We start from the raw sequence: 16,496 nt of genomic DNA, 5'->3' as shown, positions 1-16,496 counted from the left end.
AAACTGGCAGTTTTCCAGCTGACTAGCTCCAGCTTTCAGCAGACAATCAGCTGTGCTCTTGTAACAGCTGTGGGGATTACCCTAAGCATCCATTTTTCATGTCAGTTTTTACTGTTTCGAATTTTGAGTAGAAAAAAAAAAAGTACCCAAAAATACTTAAATCTTTGTTGTGTTCAGATTGTAATACCTCTGGTTAAGCCTGGGAGCAGTGCCAACTGTCAGCCATTAATGAAAAGGGATTAGATTAATATTAAAAATAAACATGCCCTAGTTCATGACCCATTTTTGCTACATGTGAATCTTTGTTGGAAGTATTTATTTTTATTAATATCTTTCACACTTTCTCTAAGGATTTCAAGCAAGAAACGCCCTTCTGCAATCAAACCTTTCACAGACTCAACTGGCTACTATTTGGTAAGTTTAGTTACTGATTATGCGTTCAATGCATTTGTAGTGTTAAAGAGAGGAATTGTACTTTATTTAATAGTAAATGATGAAGGTACTCCAGAGATCTACTATAGTAAATGAAAAGTAAGCTACTTATTAAACTGGCTTGGTGATTAATGCATTTTTCAAAAGATACCTCAACTTCATATAGTAAGCCTTTCAGTGTTTGTATTTGTTTGTTAGACTCCCTTTGATAGTATAGGTATTAATGTTAATTACCATTTCAGTGATTTGCTACTTAAGTTGAGCTTTATTCATTTCAAATGTAGAATTGGGAAACAAAAGACTGTCTGACCTTGTTAGTTTTAAAATGTGGAGAGAAATTTAAAAACGAGTAGCCCATCAGATTTTTAGAGACTCACTGCAGTTCCCATGAAGATAACTATGTATTACACATTTTATAAGATTTGTCTTTACTGTGGTGATGGAAATAGTTACAGTCGTCTGAAGGCTTGAATAATCTGCCTTTAACCTGCTAGATAAGGTAGTTTGGATTTTGCCTTCAGACATAACTTCTATGCTGTGCATAAGCCTCATTGTCCCAGAGGAATTCATAACAGCTTTGTGCTTTACAGCTCCTTCTGAGGCAGGCTGCTTTCTTCTTCCTCTTTATCTCAGGAGGAGTCATTTGTTTGTCTTTTCCAGCAGCAAGCTGAAACATTCCTCTTATTAGTTCAGCTGATTTGGTTGCACACTGTGAGAGTAAAAATGGAGTTTCAGGTTATATTCCTCCACACAGGAGTATGGGGAAATAAAGCAGGTACTGTTTTTCTCCTGGGTGCCCAGTCTAAAGCTATCAGGAGCCAGCACAGGGATGTCTCTACACATGTTAAGGATTAACATCCAAGTCCTAGTTACAGTTTTGCCCAAAGTAAGGAATTATAAAATATTTCTACCAGAGTATGATCTTCATGGTAATTACTGTAATAGTAGTACTGCTATATGTGAACAGTGTTGCTCAGTCAACGTAAAAAAAAAAAATCTCATTTAATCATCTCCTTTCATCTTTCACCATGGTGTGTGGATGTGTGGTGGATTTTATTGTCTGTTTCCTTTTTGATTTTTTTTAAACTGCTCAATATTTTTTGTCCAAAGTAGTGTGTATAAAAAAAATGGCACAAGCACTTATTTTAGTAATCATTTCACCTAAGTCCAGTCTAAGGACACATTCCTGCAATTACATCTATATAGACAGTTCTCTGAGAAAGATTCCTGTTTTCTTGTCTGCATCTCTGGAAACATTTCATTGTTGTTGTTTTTTTCCTGAATGTGTGGGAAGCATTTTGAGTACAAGTAGGCTGATGGTATGATTGTGTGATTTGCCTCCTCCTTAGAGGGGGCATATGATCTTTTTCTTACCATTTCAAGGAGCTCTGGAGTAGTTCCTATCTTCCCTTCAATGCCAAGGAAACACAAGGGAAAAAAGAATTCTATGCCAAGGTTCCCATTGCAGCATTTGGTTAATTTTATGTAACATTTTATTTTGTATTAAAGGAAGAAGTGGTTTCTGCCTTGTTGAACTGCTTAAGAACAGGCATGAAATCCCTTCCCAGCTCTCCTCTTGAAGTTTAAGAAGTCTCTTAAATTTTCCTATCCTTTTGTGTATTTTAAAACATCTGTGATCTGCATAGCAGCACATTATAAACAAAAGAATACTTTCTTTCATCCACTATTCATATTATCAATTGTAATCATTTTTGACAGATAATTTCAAAGAAATTCTGTATTTCCAAAATTATTTCAGTTTCAGCTGTGAAAATTTTCAGCTGTCACTTGAGTGGTTGTGATATTTAGTTCTAATTATTATTGCTATTAAAACTGTGCAGGTCACTAGCTGATATTGATGGAGATGGACAACTGAAAGCTGATGAGTTTGTGTTAGCCATGCACTTAACCGATATGGCCAAAGCCGGACAACCTCTACCACTAACTCTGCCTCTTGAACTGGTACCACCTTCTTTCAGGTAAATCACTGAGAGCAGTGAAACATATTTTCAATGCAAATTCTTTTTGCAAAGAAATTATCTGTGTTATTTGTCTAACGTTGTTTTTTTTTTTGTATCTTTTTTTCCCCTCCAGGAGTGGAAAATATACTGAAAATATAAATGGAACTCTGCCATCTTACCAGCCAGTGCAAGAGGAGGAGCCACAGAAAAAACAGCCAGGTAAAACAGGCTTCATGGTCTCATTCTTAATATATAGGGCTGTCTCTGAAGGACACTGAAACATTTAGGAAGAGGAAGACATAACAAGTCCCTATGGGGATTCATTTCAGAAGCTAGATCCATTTTAACTTGACGGTGGGAAGGTTGTTAAGGGGATGTAGTCAGCCTATTACATCTAATAAAATTGAGAAGGCAGAGAAAGGGACTATTATTAGCTGTAGGAATGGGAAAGTGTGCTGATTAATAATGTATTTTGGAAAAGAAATATTTCATGGCCAAATACTGCAATGCTACAGCAATTTTTTTTAGCAGTTGAATGTTACTGGCATTACTTTGTTCTGGGTGTTTTGGAAACAAGAGGTCCCAATGTTGCTCAATTTTCTGAAAACAAGGTGCAATTTGAACACAAAGTGAATTCTGCTGTTGGCTCCATGATCCTGCCAGCAAAGGTCTGTTATGTGGGGAGCATGAGACACAATTTGTCTCTCTATTTGGAAAGATGGTTGCTGGGAGCCAAAACCATTCCTTTGTATCTCTTTTTGTACTGCAGTAACTGAGCTCAATCCTATTTTGTTTTCTGCTGTTTTTAACTCCAAGAGATCTTACAGGGAATAGCCTTTAAGACTAAACTCTTTGTTCTGTGTGTTTAATTTTTCTTGCACAGTGGAAAACCTTTTTAACAGAAGATTGTCTTCTGTTAGCTTTTAAAAACTGTTCCTTTGTATTTCCTCTAAAATTAAAGCCATTTTCTTTGTCAGTTTTAAATTGCAACATTTTTTCAGTTGGAATAGACTTAGGAAAATTTAAAGGTATTTTTGAAAAGAAAAATAATACTAGAAAAATGCAAGATGCTTATATTATCCATGACCTAACTAAATGAACTTGCCAAAAAGGAAATATCTATCTTTAGTGGCGCAACTGAGGTACTTGTTTGAGAGCAATGTTTTTGCACAGGGCAGAAATAACTACTTTTGCTTATTTTAGTTACATTTGAGGACAAAAGGAAAGCAAACTATGAGAGGGGAAATATGGAGCTGGAAAAACGCCGTCAGGTCCTGTTGGAGCAGCAACAAAGAGAGGCAGAACGTAAGGCTCAGAAAGAACGTGAAGAACAAGAACGAAGAGAGAGGGAACGTCAGGAACAGGAACGGAAGAAACAACTTGAAATGGAAAGGCAGCTGGAGAGACAACGAGAATTGGAAAGACAAAGGGAAGAAGAAAGGAGGAAAGAAATAGAAAGGCGGGAGGTTGTTTTCTTGAAATTATTTTATAATGCTTTAAGGAATGTATATATGCATACAGCATTCACTTGATGGAACATTCAGGATTTGAGCACTGACTTTGGCTCCTTATTCTTGCATGGCTAGTGGCAAGCTCTCTTGTAGAGCCAATGTCATTTCTTTCTGAAAACATTGTGTCAAGTGAATGCAGTGTTGGTGTAAGTCAAAGACTTTCAGATAGTTCAAAGGACAGATGAGATTTCTGGGATGCTTCTTAGATTCGTGCAAAAAACTCTGTTCCAAACAAGATTTTACTGAATTCATAATTGATAATATTTTGCTGTTTGAACTCAAGACAAATTTGCTTCTAGGTGGTATCACACTGCATGCATAAAAATTTCATATTATATGTAGTTCCGTGAAATAATCAAAGAAGCTTGTGTAATATTTCTCAACAAGCTCATTTATGGTCTGTATTCTGAGCTAAATGGATTTTTTTCTCTGAATTATGCAACTATTTTCAAACAGCTTTTTTCCTTTGGACTTAGGAGCATGGCATGAAGTGCCACCTCTTAAGAGGGTCACTTTCTCCATTCTTTAATGCCAAAATATGCAAGATCACTTTGAAAACAACAATACATTATGTTCCTGTTACACTATCTAAAAGTAGAGCACAATGTATTAAAACATAGTCTCTGGGTTCTGTATCTACATTGTAATTTAAAGTAATGTAACTTCTCCTTAGGCAGCAAAGCAAGAACTTGAGCGCCAGCGACGATTAGAATGGGAGAGAATTCGTCGCCAAGAACTTCTTAATCAGCGTAACAGGGAACAAGAAGAAATTGTCAGGTTGACCTCTAAAAAGAAGAGCCTTAATCTTGAATTAGAAGCCCTGGTAAGACACAGTGTTACTGCCCATCTTGAAAGGAAATGCAGTATTTTAAAGTATGCAAATCTTAGAATATACGTTGATGGCCTGCTAGGAGTTCCACTCTGCTTTGGGTGAGCGCTCTAAAGCAGATACATATATATATATTTTTTCAAAGAATTGATTGTGAGCTAATCTGCCCAAAGGCTTTGTGGAGATCTGTTTTTTTTGATGTAAATGATATAATTCGTTTCTCATTTTTTCCTAGACGGACAAACATCAGCAAATCTCAGGCAGGTTGCAAGATATTCGAAACAAGAAGCAGCTTCGGAAAACTGAGCTGGAGGCTTTAGATAAGAAATGTGATCAAGGAATTATGGAAGTCAAGCAATTACAACAACAGCTGCAGGTACATAACTTTCTTATATCTTTGTAGTTCTCCTTTATTTCCTATTCTGTGCTTCAGTAATGTTGATAATCAGTTTTGATAGGGAGGAATAGTGAATCAGTTTGATTATAGTGCAGAGAGGAAATTGGTGATGCCATCAACGTTGCAGAGTTTTTTTTTTTTTGTGTTGTTAAAGAAATGATTACATATACTACAACAAGCTGATAGTTGAATAAGGACACCAGTCAAAACATCAGCTTTATTTTTGTGAACTGATACTAGTGACTTCTTTTTTAATTATGAGTTCTTTTATAGCTACAAACTCAGATTTTTATGAGGAATGCTTTTCTGTATGCAGACCAAGTTGGTCTTTTGGCTGAGTTACCTTGCAGGTCTTTTTTTATCCTTTTTTTTTCTGTATTTGAATAGCAAGACGTAAATTATTTCAGAATAGTTGACTACAATAAATCATCCTCTACCTTATTTTTATGTAATGCTCCTGCCTGTCAGGGAAACTTCTTTTCATCTTCTTGTGTGTCACAGAAAGTTACTGTTTTTATATTAGATTTGAGGTAGCCAAATGTTCTTATGTTAACTGTATAAATAGTAACTTTTTTTTTTTCCAGCTGTGTTAATGCTTTTTTGGTAAAATAAATAAATAAATAAATAAATAGTTATAAGAGTGTTTATGTTGGTAGTGCAAAAATCATTTTTCCTCTGCTCTATGATAACTTGCATCTTACATTTCATTACTGTGAGTTGAGGTTATGTTTGGAAATTCACCCACTTTTACTTAAGTATAAACAGTATTAAAAAGCTGTTGTGTTTTCTTTAATATCTACAGGAGTACCAGAATAAACTAATCTATTTAGTTCCTGAAAAGCAATTGTTAACTGAAAGAATTAAAAACGTTCAACTTGACAACACTCAGAGTAAGTACCTGCAAATGAATTCTCTTCTGTTGCATTGCTTGCTTTTCATCACTTGTAGTGTAAAAAAAAAAAAAAAGCAACAACAAAAAAGCTGTAGGATACAGGGGTGTTAATCACACCTTCACTTTTTTTTTCTATCTTTTCAGTGAGTGCCACCTTGGAAGTGCTGCATCTGCATTCCATTATTTCCTTTGTGTTCTAAAAAGGGGCAAACAAACACGTATTTGTGACAAAACAGATTTTGCTCAAAAGTTTACTTATGCAGACTATACAGACTGCAGATACTATGATCCTTATTACACCATGTCTTTTTGTTTTTTTTTGTAGTGTAGACTCAAGGGAGTTAATTTATGTAAAATTGACACTGGCCCTTACATCACACTAGAAGTTCCTCTCAAATCACACTAGATTTTTCTTCTTTCAGAAGCTTGCTATGAATTGGTCTAATATGGTGTTAAAAACAGTTTGCAAAGTATTCTGTATATATTATACGTGATGTCTGTATGCCTCAGGTAGGTAGGTGTTGGCCTATTTCTTTGTGCTGTATACAAATAGGAAGATAAATCAAGGGATATTTGTGAGGAAAGACATTGGGAATGCATTTATATTAGGAAAAACCAAAACAAAACAAAAAACACAATGAAAACAAAAGTCCTTGTAAAATTGCTTGTCTTTTTTCTTTTTTTTTTTATCCTGGCTTGTATCAGGAACAGTGTAGCCAGCAGGACCAGGCAGGTGATAGTCCCCCTTCATTCAGCTCTGATGAGGCCACACCTTGAGTACTGTGTTTGATTTTGGGCCCCTCACTACAAGGAGGACATCAAGGCCCCAGAACATGCCCAGAGAAGGGCTACGAAGCTGGTGAAGGGCCTGGAACACAAGTCCTGTGAGGAGCAGCTGAAGGCACAGGGATAGTTTCATTTGGAGAAGAGGAGGCTCAGGGGATACCTTATTGCTCTTCACAACTACCTGAAAGGAAGCTGTGGGGAGCTGGGGGTTGACCTCTTCTTACAGATAACCAGCAATAAAACTAGAGGAAATGGTCTCAAGTTGCACCAGGGGAGGTTTAGGTTAGAAATTAGGGGACATTTCTTCTCAGAGCAGTCAGGCACTGGGACGGGTTGCCCAGGGAGGTGGTGGAGTCACCGTCCCTGGGATTGTTCAAGGAAAAGTTGGATGTGGCACTTAAGGACATGGTGGTGGGTGACACTGGTGGTAGAGGGGTGGTTGGACCAAGTGATATTGGAGAGCTTTTCCAACCTTAGTGATTCTATGATTCTATGCAGGTGCAGGAATTAGTTCAGTGCACAAGAAGTCCTTAGAAAAGGAAGAATTATGCCAAAGACTTAAGGAACAACTAGATGCCCTTGAGAAAGAAACTGCTTCTAAACTTGCTGAAATGGATGCATTTAACAGTCAGCTTAAGGTAAGTGTATTCTCTGAATACATAGTTTTGCAGTGTTGAGCAGTGTCTCTTATTTCTCCATCCAAACAAAAAAATTGGTGGCACTTCCACCAGACTTCCAAAAAGCTCTTCCCAACTTCTAGTGTCACATAAGAATTTCCGAAACTCTTGGAGTACAATAAAAATACATTTAAAACTATTGCTAATGTACTAAAATATCAACATCTTGCTCATCCTTGCTTTGCATGAATCACCGATTGCTCACTGTAAACTTTTGCCTTCTAGAATTAATTTGGCTTGAGATACAAACTTTAATCCATTTCTCAGGCTCTTGCAGATTCTGCTCTTACAGGGTTATATTGGCAACAATTCTTGAATTGTGGACACTTTAATCGAAAGAATAACAGGGTTTCCTAGTATATTGCAGAAGATCTGGTAGCAGGCTTAGGTATTGTTCTGTAAATAAGCACAGGCCACTTAACTGGAGAGTAAGTTAGTAAATGTTGAATGTTGGAAATAAAAGCATTTTTGTTTTTTATGATTTGGCAATTCTTGACTTACCTTAAAATGCATGCAACTGTCAGGTAGGTTAGCAAATATCCACTTCCCAGCTTACTCCTAGTGGCTCTGGTGTGAACTTTATTCCTAAATAATTCATTTATGCTGGGCCAATGTGAGGGCTCTATGCTCTCTGTTAAAAATGACAAAAAGTCAAAATTTGTAAACATTTTAAGAGTTCCTTGGAAAAAAAAAAAGGCTTCATGTAACACTGGTTACCTGCATTTTTAGTTACTTGTTTACTTGCATGGCTTGCTGTGTTCAGTGGCTGCATCCACAGTTTAGTCTTCCCTAAAATACATTTTTCAAAATACAGTGCAAAGATTAATTAGCTTTTTATCTGCCTTATCTTACAGTGTGAGAATATGGATGATTCTGTTCTTCAGTGCCTTTTGTCTCTGCTAAGCTGTCTCAACAACCTCTTCCTCTTACTTAAGGTTATTTTCTAATCTTTGGCTCTTTTGCTTTTTAATTATTTCGCAATTTTCCTCTGCTTACCCTTTCTGTTTGGATATATGACTTCTATTAAATACATTTTCATAAAAGAAAATCAGTAGGCTCTTTTTCTTTCTGCTAACTTTTAAATCCTTGGAAAGATTTGCAATTTTGTTATGTGCTTAGAAAGCCAAAGTGCAAAATACGGATAGACATTTTACTTCTTAATAAGCTATGTTCACCTAGATATTTTTCTTTTAATTAAGATAACATCAACAAAAAGAACACTGTCTTAGATGGAAACAGTGTCTTTTCTCACTTTTCCATCTGTTGCTCTCTACTTGTCTCACCATGCCTATATTCATACATCTTAAGCTGTGAGTCAAGTATACAAATTCTCTTCTGAGTTAGAGACTAGAAATAGCATCAATGCCCAGAATATGACACATGGCATGAAAATGCAATGCTTTTAAACCTCCATATTAACCCTGTACTAAAGCTTGCTTACTGTTTTTCCTCAATGCTGCTTTTGTCCTCTGCTGTCAGAAACCTGGCTTTTTTTTCCTCCTCATAAACTATTCTCAGAACTACTTCACTGAGCTTTCAGTTTTGCAGAAGAGTTGTTCTCTCCTCAAATCAAAGATTTCTGTGTAGAGTTAGAAGCATTTTCAGCTGAACATGTTTGGGGAAAAATAGTGGTAAATTGATCAGTTTAATTAGTTGTTAGAGACTTTCACTGACAGAGAAATCTTATTACCTTGCCCTTTTCATATAAAATGCACAGTAATTTTTAGGGAACATGATTATTGGTAGTGGTGCATATCATAGTGGGAATAGATCATTCTTAATTGCTTTATTTGCATTTATGATATCAAATATAAAAAGTCAGGGTATACCTGTCACATATCAGAAGGATTCCTAATAAAAATAATGTAGTATGTTCGAAATCTTTTGTAATGTGATGAAGACGTTCTGAAGTATTTGTGTTATTGTGTTGTTTTTTTTTTTTCCTGCCTTTTTTTTTTAAATTTTATTTTGTAAATTTAATTATCCCAAAGATTCAGGCTGATGTTTTATGAAACTGTTCTTAAACAGAGAGAGATGGAATAGGAATTGAAGGATATGTTCAAAAGAAAAGTTCAGAAATACAGCAAAACTGTAGCCTGAGTTAGTGACCTTAGGCTATAGCTTCCTGCAATGGTAAGCCTACTCTGTCAGAGTTACTTCAATCTTCCATTTGATGGTACCAATTTGTAGTTGTAATTTACAATGGTGAATGAAGCGGAAAAAAAGAAAGCATGGTGAAGCTGAAGACCCTTTTTAAGGGATATGTTCTTGGCTTTATGGCATTGCATTGGCTTTCAGTTGGAGCCTGCCTCCTTGAGAAATGTGTTTTGTGATTATTTATAATATGCTTCATTGTCTTCTTTGTTCTTAAATAATGTTGCGCTTGGACATTAAGTTTTATATTTTCCTGTTTCCCGTCACATTTGCCATTTTCAGCAGGTGTGTGACTGAAGGGCTCATTGAAAGCCTAAGTTACATAAAAGGCTTTGCAAACCTGGCAGCTATTTTTATACTTTGTTTGACTTTCTTTACAGTGACCTTCAAGGACTATTACAACTTCATATTACTTTGTTCATTTCTATGGACCAAGTAATACTTTGATTCACAAAACATTAAAATGCCTTGATGCTTTTCTCGAAAGCTTGATTTTATTTCTTTTGATGTACTTTATTGTGTTTATTTATTAGGACCTGAGAGAAAGTTACAGCACGCAGCAATTAGCCTTGGAGCAGCTCAACAAGATCAAACAGGACAAAATAAGAGAGGTAGAAAAAAGAAGAGCTGAACTTGCACAGAAAAAGCGACTGGAAGATGAGGCTGCAAGGTACCATGTCTAAAGTCTGTCAGCACTGCAGTTTTTAAAGAAAAAAAAAATGTCATGGTGACTTTAAGACACTGATTGTAATAAACAGGAAGTGTAATTGGTAAAAATACATCCTGGTTAGTTGCCTTAGAGAAAACATTTTATATGGAGTATCACTGAGACAAGGTGTTCTGAATGTCCTCTTCCCAATCTGTTTTTATCATCATTTTCATAGAATTTGTAAACTCAGGTTTGGTAGGTAAATAAACCAAGTAATTACTCTTGCTATTAAGATTTTAGCTTCTTTAATAAATAATACTCACGCCTCTAAAATTCCTCATATTTTCTACCATGTTTTGCTAGCCGTGTACCTATCTCCTTACAAGCCCTTCTGACTAATTCCTAGTTTTTCTGTCATGTATGTTCAGACAACTGTGAGATAGATACTTAAGATAATAGGAAGTGCATTGACTTCCTAACTCATATGTTAATCTTGAAAGATGGATTTTAAATTTTGTTCCTTTTTAGAAGGACAAAAAGAAAATACAAATACGTTTTTACAATCTGCTTATTGCCCAGAGAGAAAAGTCATCAATATTATAGACATGGTTTTACTTAAAAGTGCAGATGATTATTCTTGCAATGACTTTCATTTTTATGAAAAATAAAAATTCATTCTCACTCTCCTTTTCCCCTTTTTAAGGAAAGCAAAACGGGAGAAGGAGAACCGATGGCAGGAAAATATCCGAAGGGAAGAGGAGGAGAAAAAGAAGCGGTTAGAGGAAGAAAGAATGCAAGGAAAAGTTCAAGAAAAGCTGAAAGCTGAAGAAGCAGTTGCGCTGATGAGAGACAGGGAAAACAAACAACAGCTTCATGAAGAGGAGGACAAAAATAGGCAAGCTGCAATCTTGAGAGAAATGGAACAAAGACAGAGGCAACTGGAAGAAGATAAAAGAAAGCAAGAGCAAATTGCAAAAGAAGCTGAGGAGAGGCGTAAGAAGAACGAAGAAATAAAGAAGAAGAAAGAAGTGACCAACTCTCAAGAGACAGAAAAACGCGCTTCTAAATTAAACATACCCGAAAAGTTTGCAGATCTGTTGAAACCAACAGAGGGTAAAAGTCTTAAGCCACCCTGGAAAAATGAAGGTAATTGTAGCCTGTTTAGTTATTGCTTTAATGATTCCTATTTTCCTGAGTACCATTTCATTCTTTAGATGTATTAGTTTTAATGTAACACTGGCAGACATATTGTCTAAAATATTGTAATAATAATAAACAAAGAAAGAAAGAAAACAAGTGTTCTATGTTTTTAGTTAGGTATAAATCATCCTATTAATTTAGTTTGTCTTTTGTCAATTATCACCACCTGCGGCCTTGAAGACAAATATTCCAGGGATCATGGCTAACAAATTGTGGATGTTGGAAACAGTAATATTTTAGCTTTTTCATAAGGCCAGAACTTTCTGTGATTAAAGCAGAATGCTAACATGGAGTTTTGTCAGGTAATGAGTGGATGGACTCAGTAACTTATTAATATTGAAATCCACTTTACTTCTGCCTTATTCAATGCATCTTATTAACAAAAAAAAAACCTAAACTTTCATTGTAGGACTTCGAAAAATGCTGGTTTAACAACGTTTTCACTAAAAGCAGTTTTGCTTAATCCATTGTTCGTTAGTTCTTGTAAGTTTTCATTAGCTATTTTTATCACTGAATTAAACAGGAACCAAGTTAGGACAGCACTGAAAGATATTTGCACAGCTTATCTAGACCTTGTAAAACATTCACTGTTAAGCAGCATCACTCACAGACTTTGAGAAAGCAGAAGCAAAGAAAACAGAAATTATGGTATTTTGCTTTGTGAGGTTTTCAAGTAAAATCTTCACAGCGCTGCTGAACACTTGTTGGAGCAGTGTTATCTTTTTGACTTGAAAATTAAATTTGTGTTAGATGAGACTATATTAAAGTACTGGCCTAGCCAGAGGTGTTTGAGAAAGGATGAGATCTCATTTTTTCACTTGGGAAGGAAATGCATTTTACTGTCTGCATTACATTTAGTGATTAGCATGTTAAACCCCTGCACTGTGTGCATCCCATCAGCATGTTACCTAGTGATCTCCTCCGATACTTGCTTAGTGTCTTCAAGGCAAGAACTGTTCTCTGCTTATTATATTCATACATGTTGCTTAGCATGGTAGAGCTCCAGGTGCTTTCAGCTGCAGTAACCAGTTTTCTTATCCTTTCAGGCAATGCAATTAGTACCTCAGAGTCTAGGAATTCGGTTGCCTTCGTAAATTACAGAGCTTTATATCCATTTGAAGCAAGGAATCATGATGAGATGAGCTTTAATACCGGGGATATAATTCAGGTAAGATTTGCCATTCATATTTAACTTGTGAGAAAACAACCCCTTCCTCTGATCCTAAGATACACAAAGTCCTAGATGGCAGAAGCATTAGGTTGATAAATTTTAGATTTAATTACAATTTAAACTTGATCACTTCTTTTTAACAGGTGAAATTAGGATTAGTTCAGATAAAATCTTTATTTGTATTTTAGAAGTGTCGAGATTTTGTCTGGTATAACAGTAGTGAACTGTAAATATAGACTTTCTAAAATTGGATCAGGAATGATCTAGTTGCGGCAGTTTTTTGTACATTTAGATGCTGGCCTCTAAGTGTCTGCTTGAAATATGAGAGTAGTAAATAGAGGCACGAATGGCTACATAAGAAGACAAGATTATTAATGGCATTTGAAACAGGCCAGTTTCTTAACAAGTTAATGTGAAAGGTTCCTCTGAATCTATGTACCATTTTCTAATGTATGGTTAACATAATCTGTGTCTTGTTGGTATTTCCTTCATAAATGCTCTCTCAGGCAGATGCCCATAGCAGAGTATTCTGCATCCATTCTGTGTAGTATTTTTCTGTATCTGTGGAGTATGATGTCTGTAATGTTTCAGAGGGATTATAAGACCAGAAATGTTTTCTGGTTTCTTGGTTGAAATTTGCTTTATTTCATTTAATTACATTATTTGTTAGCGTAAACAATTTTGAAAGTCTGTGCAGTCAGGTAGACTTGTGAAAACTGATTTACAGCTGTGGTGATGCAGTTAATATACATGCATCTAATGTATAAGTGCATATGGATCTCCTTCACTCAGATTATAATGATACAGAGAGGTGATAGGGGAGAATTCAGAAAGCAGTTACAGAATATCGAAACCTTTAGGTATTAGCCTTCAGTTTGATAGAGTTAAATAATTTATTTGCATTTTCACGCCAATGAGGTACAGACAAGGAAATAAAAGTTGTTGTTTTGTCTTCCCTTTCAGATAAAATTAACTGTCTCATTTAACTGCTGATATCCTGTTTTAGAAATATGCCAGCAGACACCGCCTCCTCTTCTACCCTCAAGCTCAACTAAGCTAACTAGCTGTTAGTATTTGATTAGCTGCTAATTTTAGCTTGCTTTTTCTTTCTATAGCTTTGACTATATGCAGCATAGCGGAGGTTTCGTTACTGATAGGAATGTATAATACAAATGCTCTACTCTTAATCATTACAGTAAATAACAGATTTTTTGGATGTTTTGTCTGCAGTTAATTGCAGCACATCCTTCCTGCAGTCTTTTACAGAAAACCAGTGAGAAATGTGGTTGCACTTCCCCACTTAAGACCACCGCTGTTCTCTAAGCAGAGCTGTACCAGTTTGTTGTGCTGCTGAGCCAGCCAGCCACTGCTTCTTGGTCTTGTGTTCAATGAAATGTGACACAATGCATTTGGCAAGCCAGAATTGTTCCAGGTATCATACGTGGTCCCCAGTGTCATGTTGTCTGGGGCCTGTTTGAAGGAATATGACATCTTCGAGGCCTGTCTCCACATGTCTCTGGATCTGGCTGGCAGATTTGGTGTGTTACCTTGGAAGGAGCTGCTGGAGAGACAGTGAAATTGCATCATCCTCTTTTTTGAACAGGGCAGAATCAGCTCAGTTCTGAAAAACAGGGTGAAAATGCTGATCCTGTGAGAGTGCTGCATATGTTATTCAGAGTGCCAACAGGTGCTGACTCATGAGATATCCTCTTGTTTCAGACAGCTAATTGTATTTTCTTGGTATTTATCTGCCTGTTCATAGGTTGATGAAAAAAATGTTGGAGAACCTGGTTGGCTTTACGGGAGTTTTCAAGGACGTATTGGTTGGTTTCCATGCAATTACGTAGAAAAAATACCAGAAGGAGAAAAACCTTTATCTCCTAAGAAGGCCTTACTTCCTCCTACAGTATCTTTATCTACTACCTCAGCTGCTTCAGAGTGAGTGTTTGTTACATTGGTGTTAAAATTGCTTTTTCAAAGTTAAAACGTAATGTGCTGTGTGGTATCATTCGATGATACAGAAAATATAAATATAAATGCAGAAAACTTCTTGACAAGTCTACCTGAAAGTGTTAGCTTGTGCATTTTAAATATTTGATTGTCTGCTTTGCGTTGCATAGGATGATTTATTTTATATTTATTAAAGAAAAAAAACAAACAACAACACACTGATTCTACTAAGATACTTTTAAAATAAAAACTGTCATGTTAAATATGTCTCTGTTCAATTTGCAGACCACTTTCACCAAGTAAATCTGCGGAAGAATCTGATTACCAAAACTTACATTTTTCTAGCCTGAACGTTAATACAGCATGGCAACAGAAATCAGCTTTCACTCGCACTGTGTCCCCTGGATCCGTTTCACCCATTCACGGACAGGTATATTGTGTGAGAGTGGAGAAGTTGCTGTTCACATTAATGACACTTTTTTAAGAAAAAAAAAAACAAAAAACTAAAACACAAACACACTTTTCTAATTCTTCTAATACTGTGTGCACTGGGCAGGCTGGGGATAAACAAATTAGTCTGAATTTTCCACTACTGTCTATAGACATAATTCCATACATTTCAGTGGACTGGTGACCAAGAATGCTCATGCAATGTGTTTCATAATTCTGTGATTGTTTTCACCTGTAATTAGACACACAAGGTATTTGTAACAAGTAAGAAACAGAATTGAGAGAGTGTTCCTGAGTCTATCACTTACATACAGGAATGTAAAACATTGTCCAGGCACAAAGTAAAAAAGGTTCAGCCAACACTTAGGAATGAACTTGCTTAGACATCAACATATGTTTATTTTTAGCACTTGTACCAGTTAGGGGTAGTATGGTCAGCCAACATCTCCACTTCTGTCTTAAACAGGGGCAACCTGTCGAGAACTTAAAAGCACAAGCACTTTGCTCTTGGACTGCAAAAAAAGATAACCACTTGAATTTTTCAAAAAATGATATCATCACTGTCCTGGAGCAGCAGGAGAACTGGTGGTTTGGGGAGGTACATGGAGGAAGGGGTTGGTTTCCAAAATCTTACGTCAAGCTCTTACCTGGAAGCGAAATCAAGAAAGAGGAGTAAGTGTGCCTTATTATTGTTTTGTTCTAAAGTTTACAAAAAGAGGTGTTTTAGAGTGCAAAATCGCTACTGTGCTTTAAAGTGCAGATTCTACATAATGTTCATAATTTACACCATACCATTTTAGGCCTTTATTATTTCATTCTAGCAAGCCAAGTAATGTTGGGCTCACTACTGAGTAAACAGACAGTCTTCCAAGCTGAGTGCTGTGAAAAGTCAATGGTGTTTGGTCATTCATCAAGTGCCAGCTTTCTTTTGGTTTGTTACCAAGTCAGATCTCTTGCAGTGGAGTTGCTTTGAGCCTCTAAAGGGTGCCAACTTCTAAGTGACCTAAAAGGAATTCCTTAACACTCAGCATTAAAAGCTTGTAAGGCACATCTTACAGAAATAGTGGTATTTTTCTTTCTTGGAAAGATCTTTGTCTATTCTAATGCTGTAGGTAACTGCTCAGGTAGTTATTAAAAGCCTGGTTACTGCTGGAGTGGCTGCACCATTGTGTGTGGATTGTTCTTGACATGTGTTATGATGAAAGTTCTTAGAAACACTCTGGTATGAGAATTTAGACCAAAAAAAAAAAAAAATTATTTTGTACTTCTTTCGGGTAGCATAATTCGTGAGCATATCTTTTAGATCTATAATATTACTTTTTTTTTTTTTTGAAGTGTGGTGTGCAGTTGGCTGCTACTGACATCTTAAATATCCATAATATCTGTCACTGTTTGACATTCAAAGAAGCCTTTGTAAATAATTTAGAGGAAATACCA

At 36.1% G+C, this 16,496-nt stretch overlaps 1 protein-coding gene across 3 annotated transcripts in view; it reads left to right on the top strand.

Annotated features, from left to right (window-relative positions):
* ITSN2 (intersectin 2) overlaps nucleotides 1-16,496 on the top strand; it is a 78,671-nt gene that overhangs the window by 37,626 nt on the left and 24,549 nt on the right. For 2 of the 3 annotated variants that reach the window (XM_084516294.1, XM_084516295.1), the window contains exons 9-22: nucleotides 351-414; nucleotides 2,274-2,411; nucleotides 2,527-2,612; nucleotides 3,597-3,859; nucleotides 4,578-4,727; nucleotides 4,969-5,109; nucleotides 5,933-6,020; nucleotides 7,307-7,446; nucleotides 10,173-10,309; nucleotides 10,992-11,434; nucleotides 12,535-12,656; nucleotides 14,422-14,597; nucleotides 14,895-15,039; nucleotides 15,526-15,731. In XM_084516294.1, coding sequence (XP_084372420.1) covers nucleotides 351-414; nucleotides 2,274-2,411; nucleotides 2,527-2,612; nucleotides 3,597-3,859; nucleotides 4,578-4,727; nucleotides 4,969-5,109; nucleotides 5,933-6,020; nucleotides 7,307-7,446; nucleotides 10,173-10,309; nucleotides 10,992-11,434; nucleotides 12,535-12,656; nucleotides 14,422-14,597; nucleotides 14,895-15,039; nucleotides 15,526-15,731 — 2,299 coding nt within the window. Of the gene's footprint in view, nucleotides 1-350; nucleotides 415-2,273; nucleotides 2,412-2,526; nucleotides 2,613-3,596; nucleotides 3,860-4,577; nucleotides 4,728-4,968; nucleotides 5,110-5,932; nucleotides 6,021-7,306; nucleotides 7,447-8,339; nucleotides 8,421-10,172; nucleotides 10,310-10,991; nucleotides 11,435-12,534; nucleotides 12,657-14,421; nucleotides 14,598-14,894; nucleotides 15,040-15,525; nucleotides 15,732-16,496 lie in introns of all 3 variants that reach the window. The other variant, XM_084516296.1, reaches the window with a different exon arrangement.

Source organism: Aythya ferina, assembly GCF_964211825.1.
Source record: "Aythya ferina genome assembly, chromosome: 3".
NCBI lineage: Eukaryota > Metazoa > Chordata > Aves > Anseriformes > Anatidae > Aythya > Aythya ferina.
This window is presented reverse-complemented; position numbering and strand designations above follow the sequence as displayed.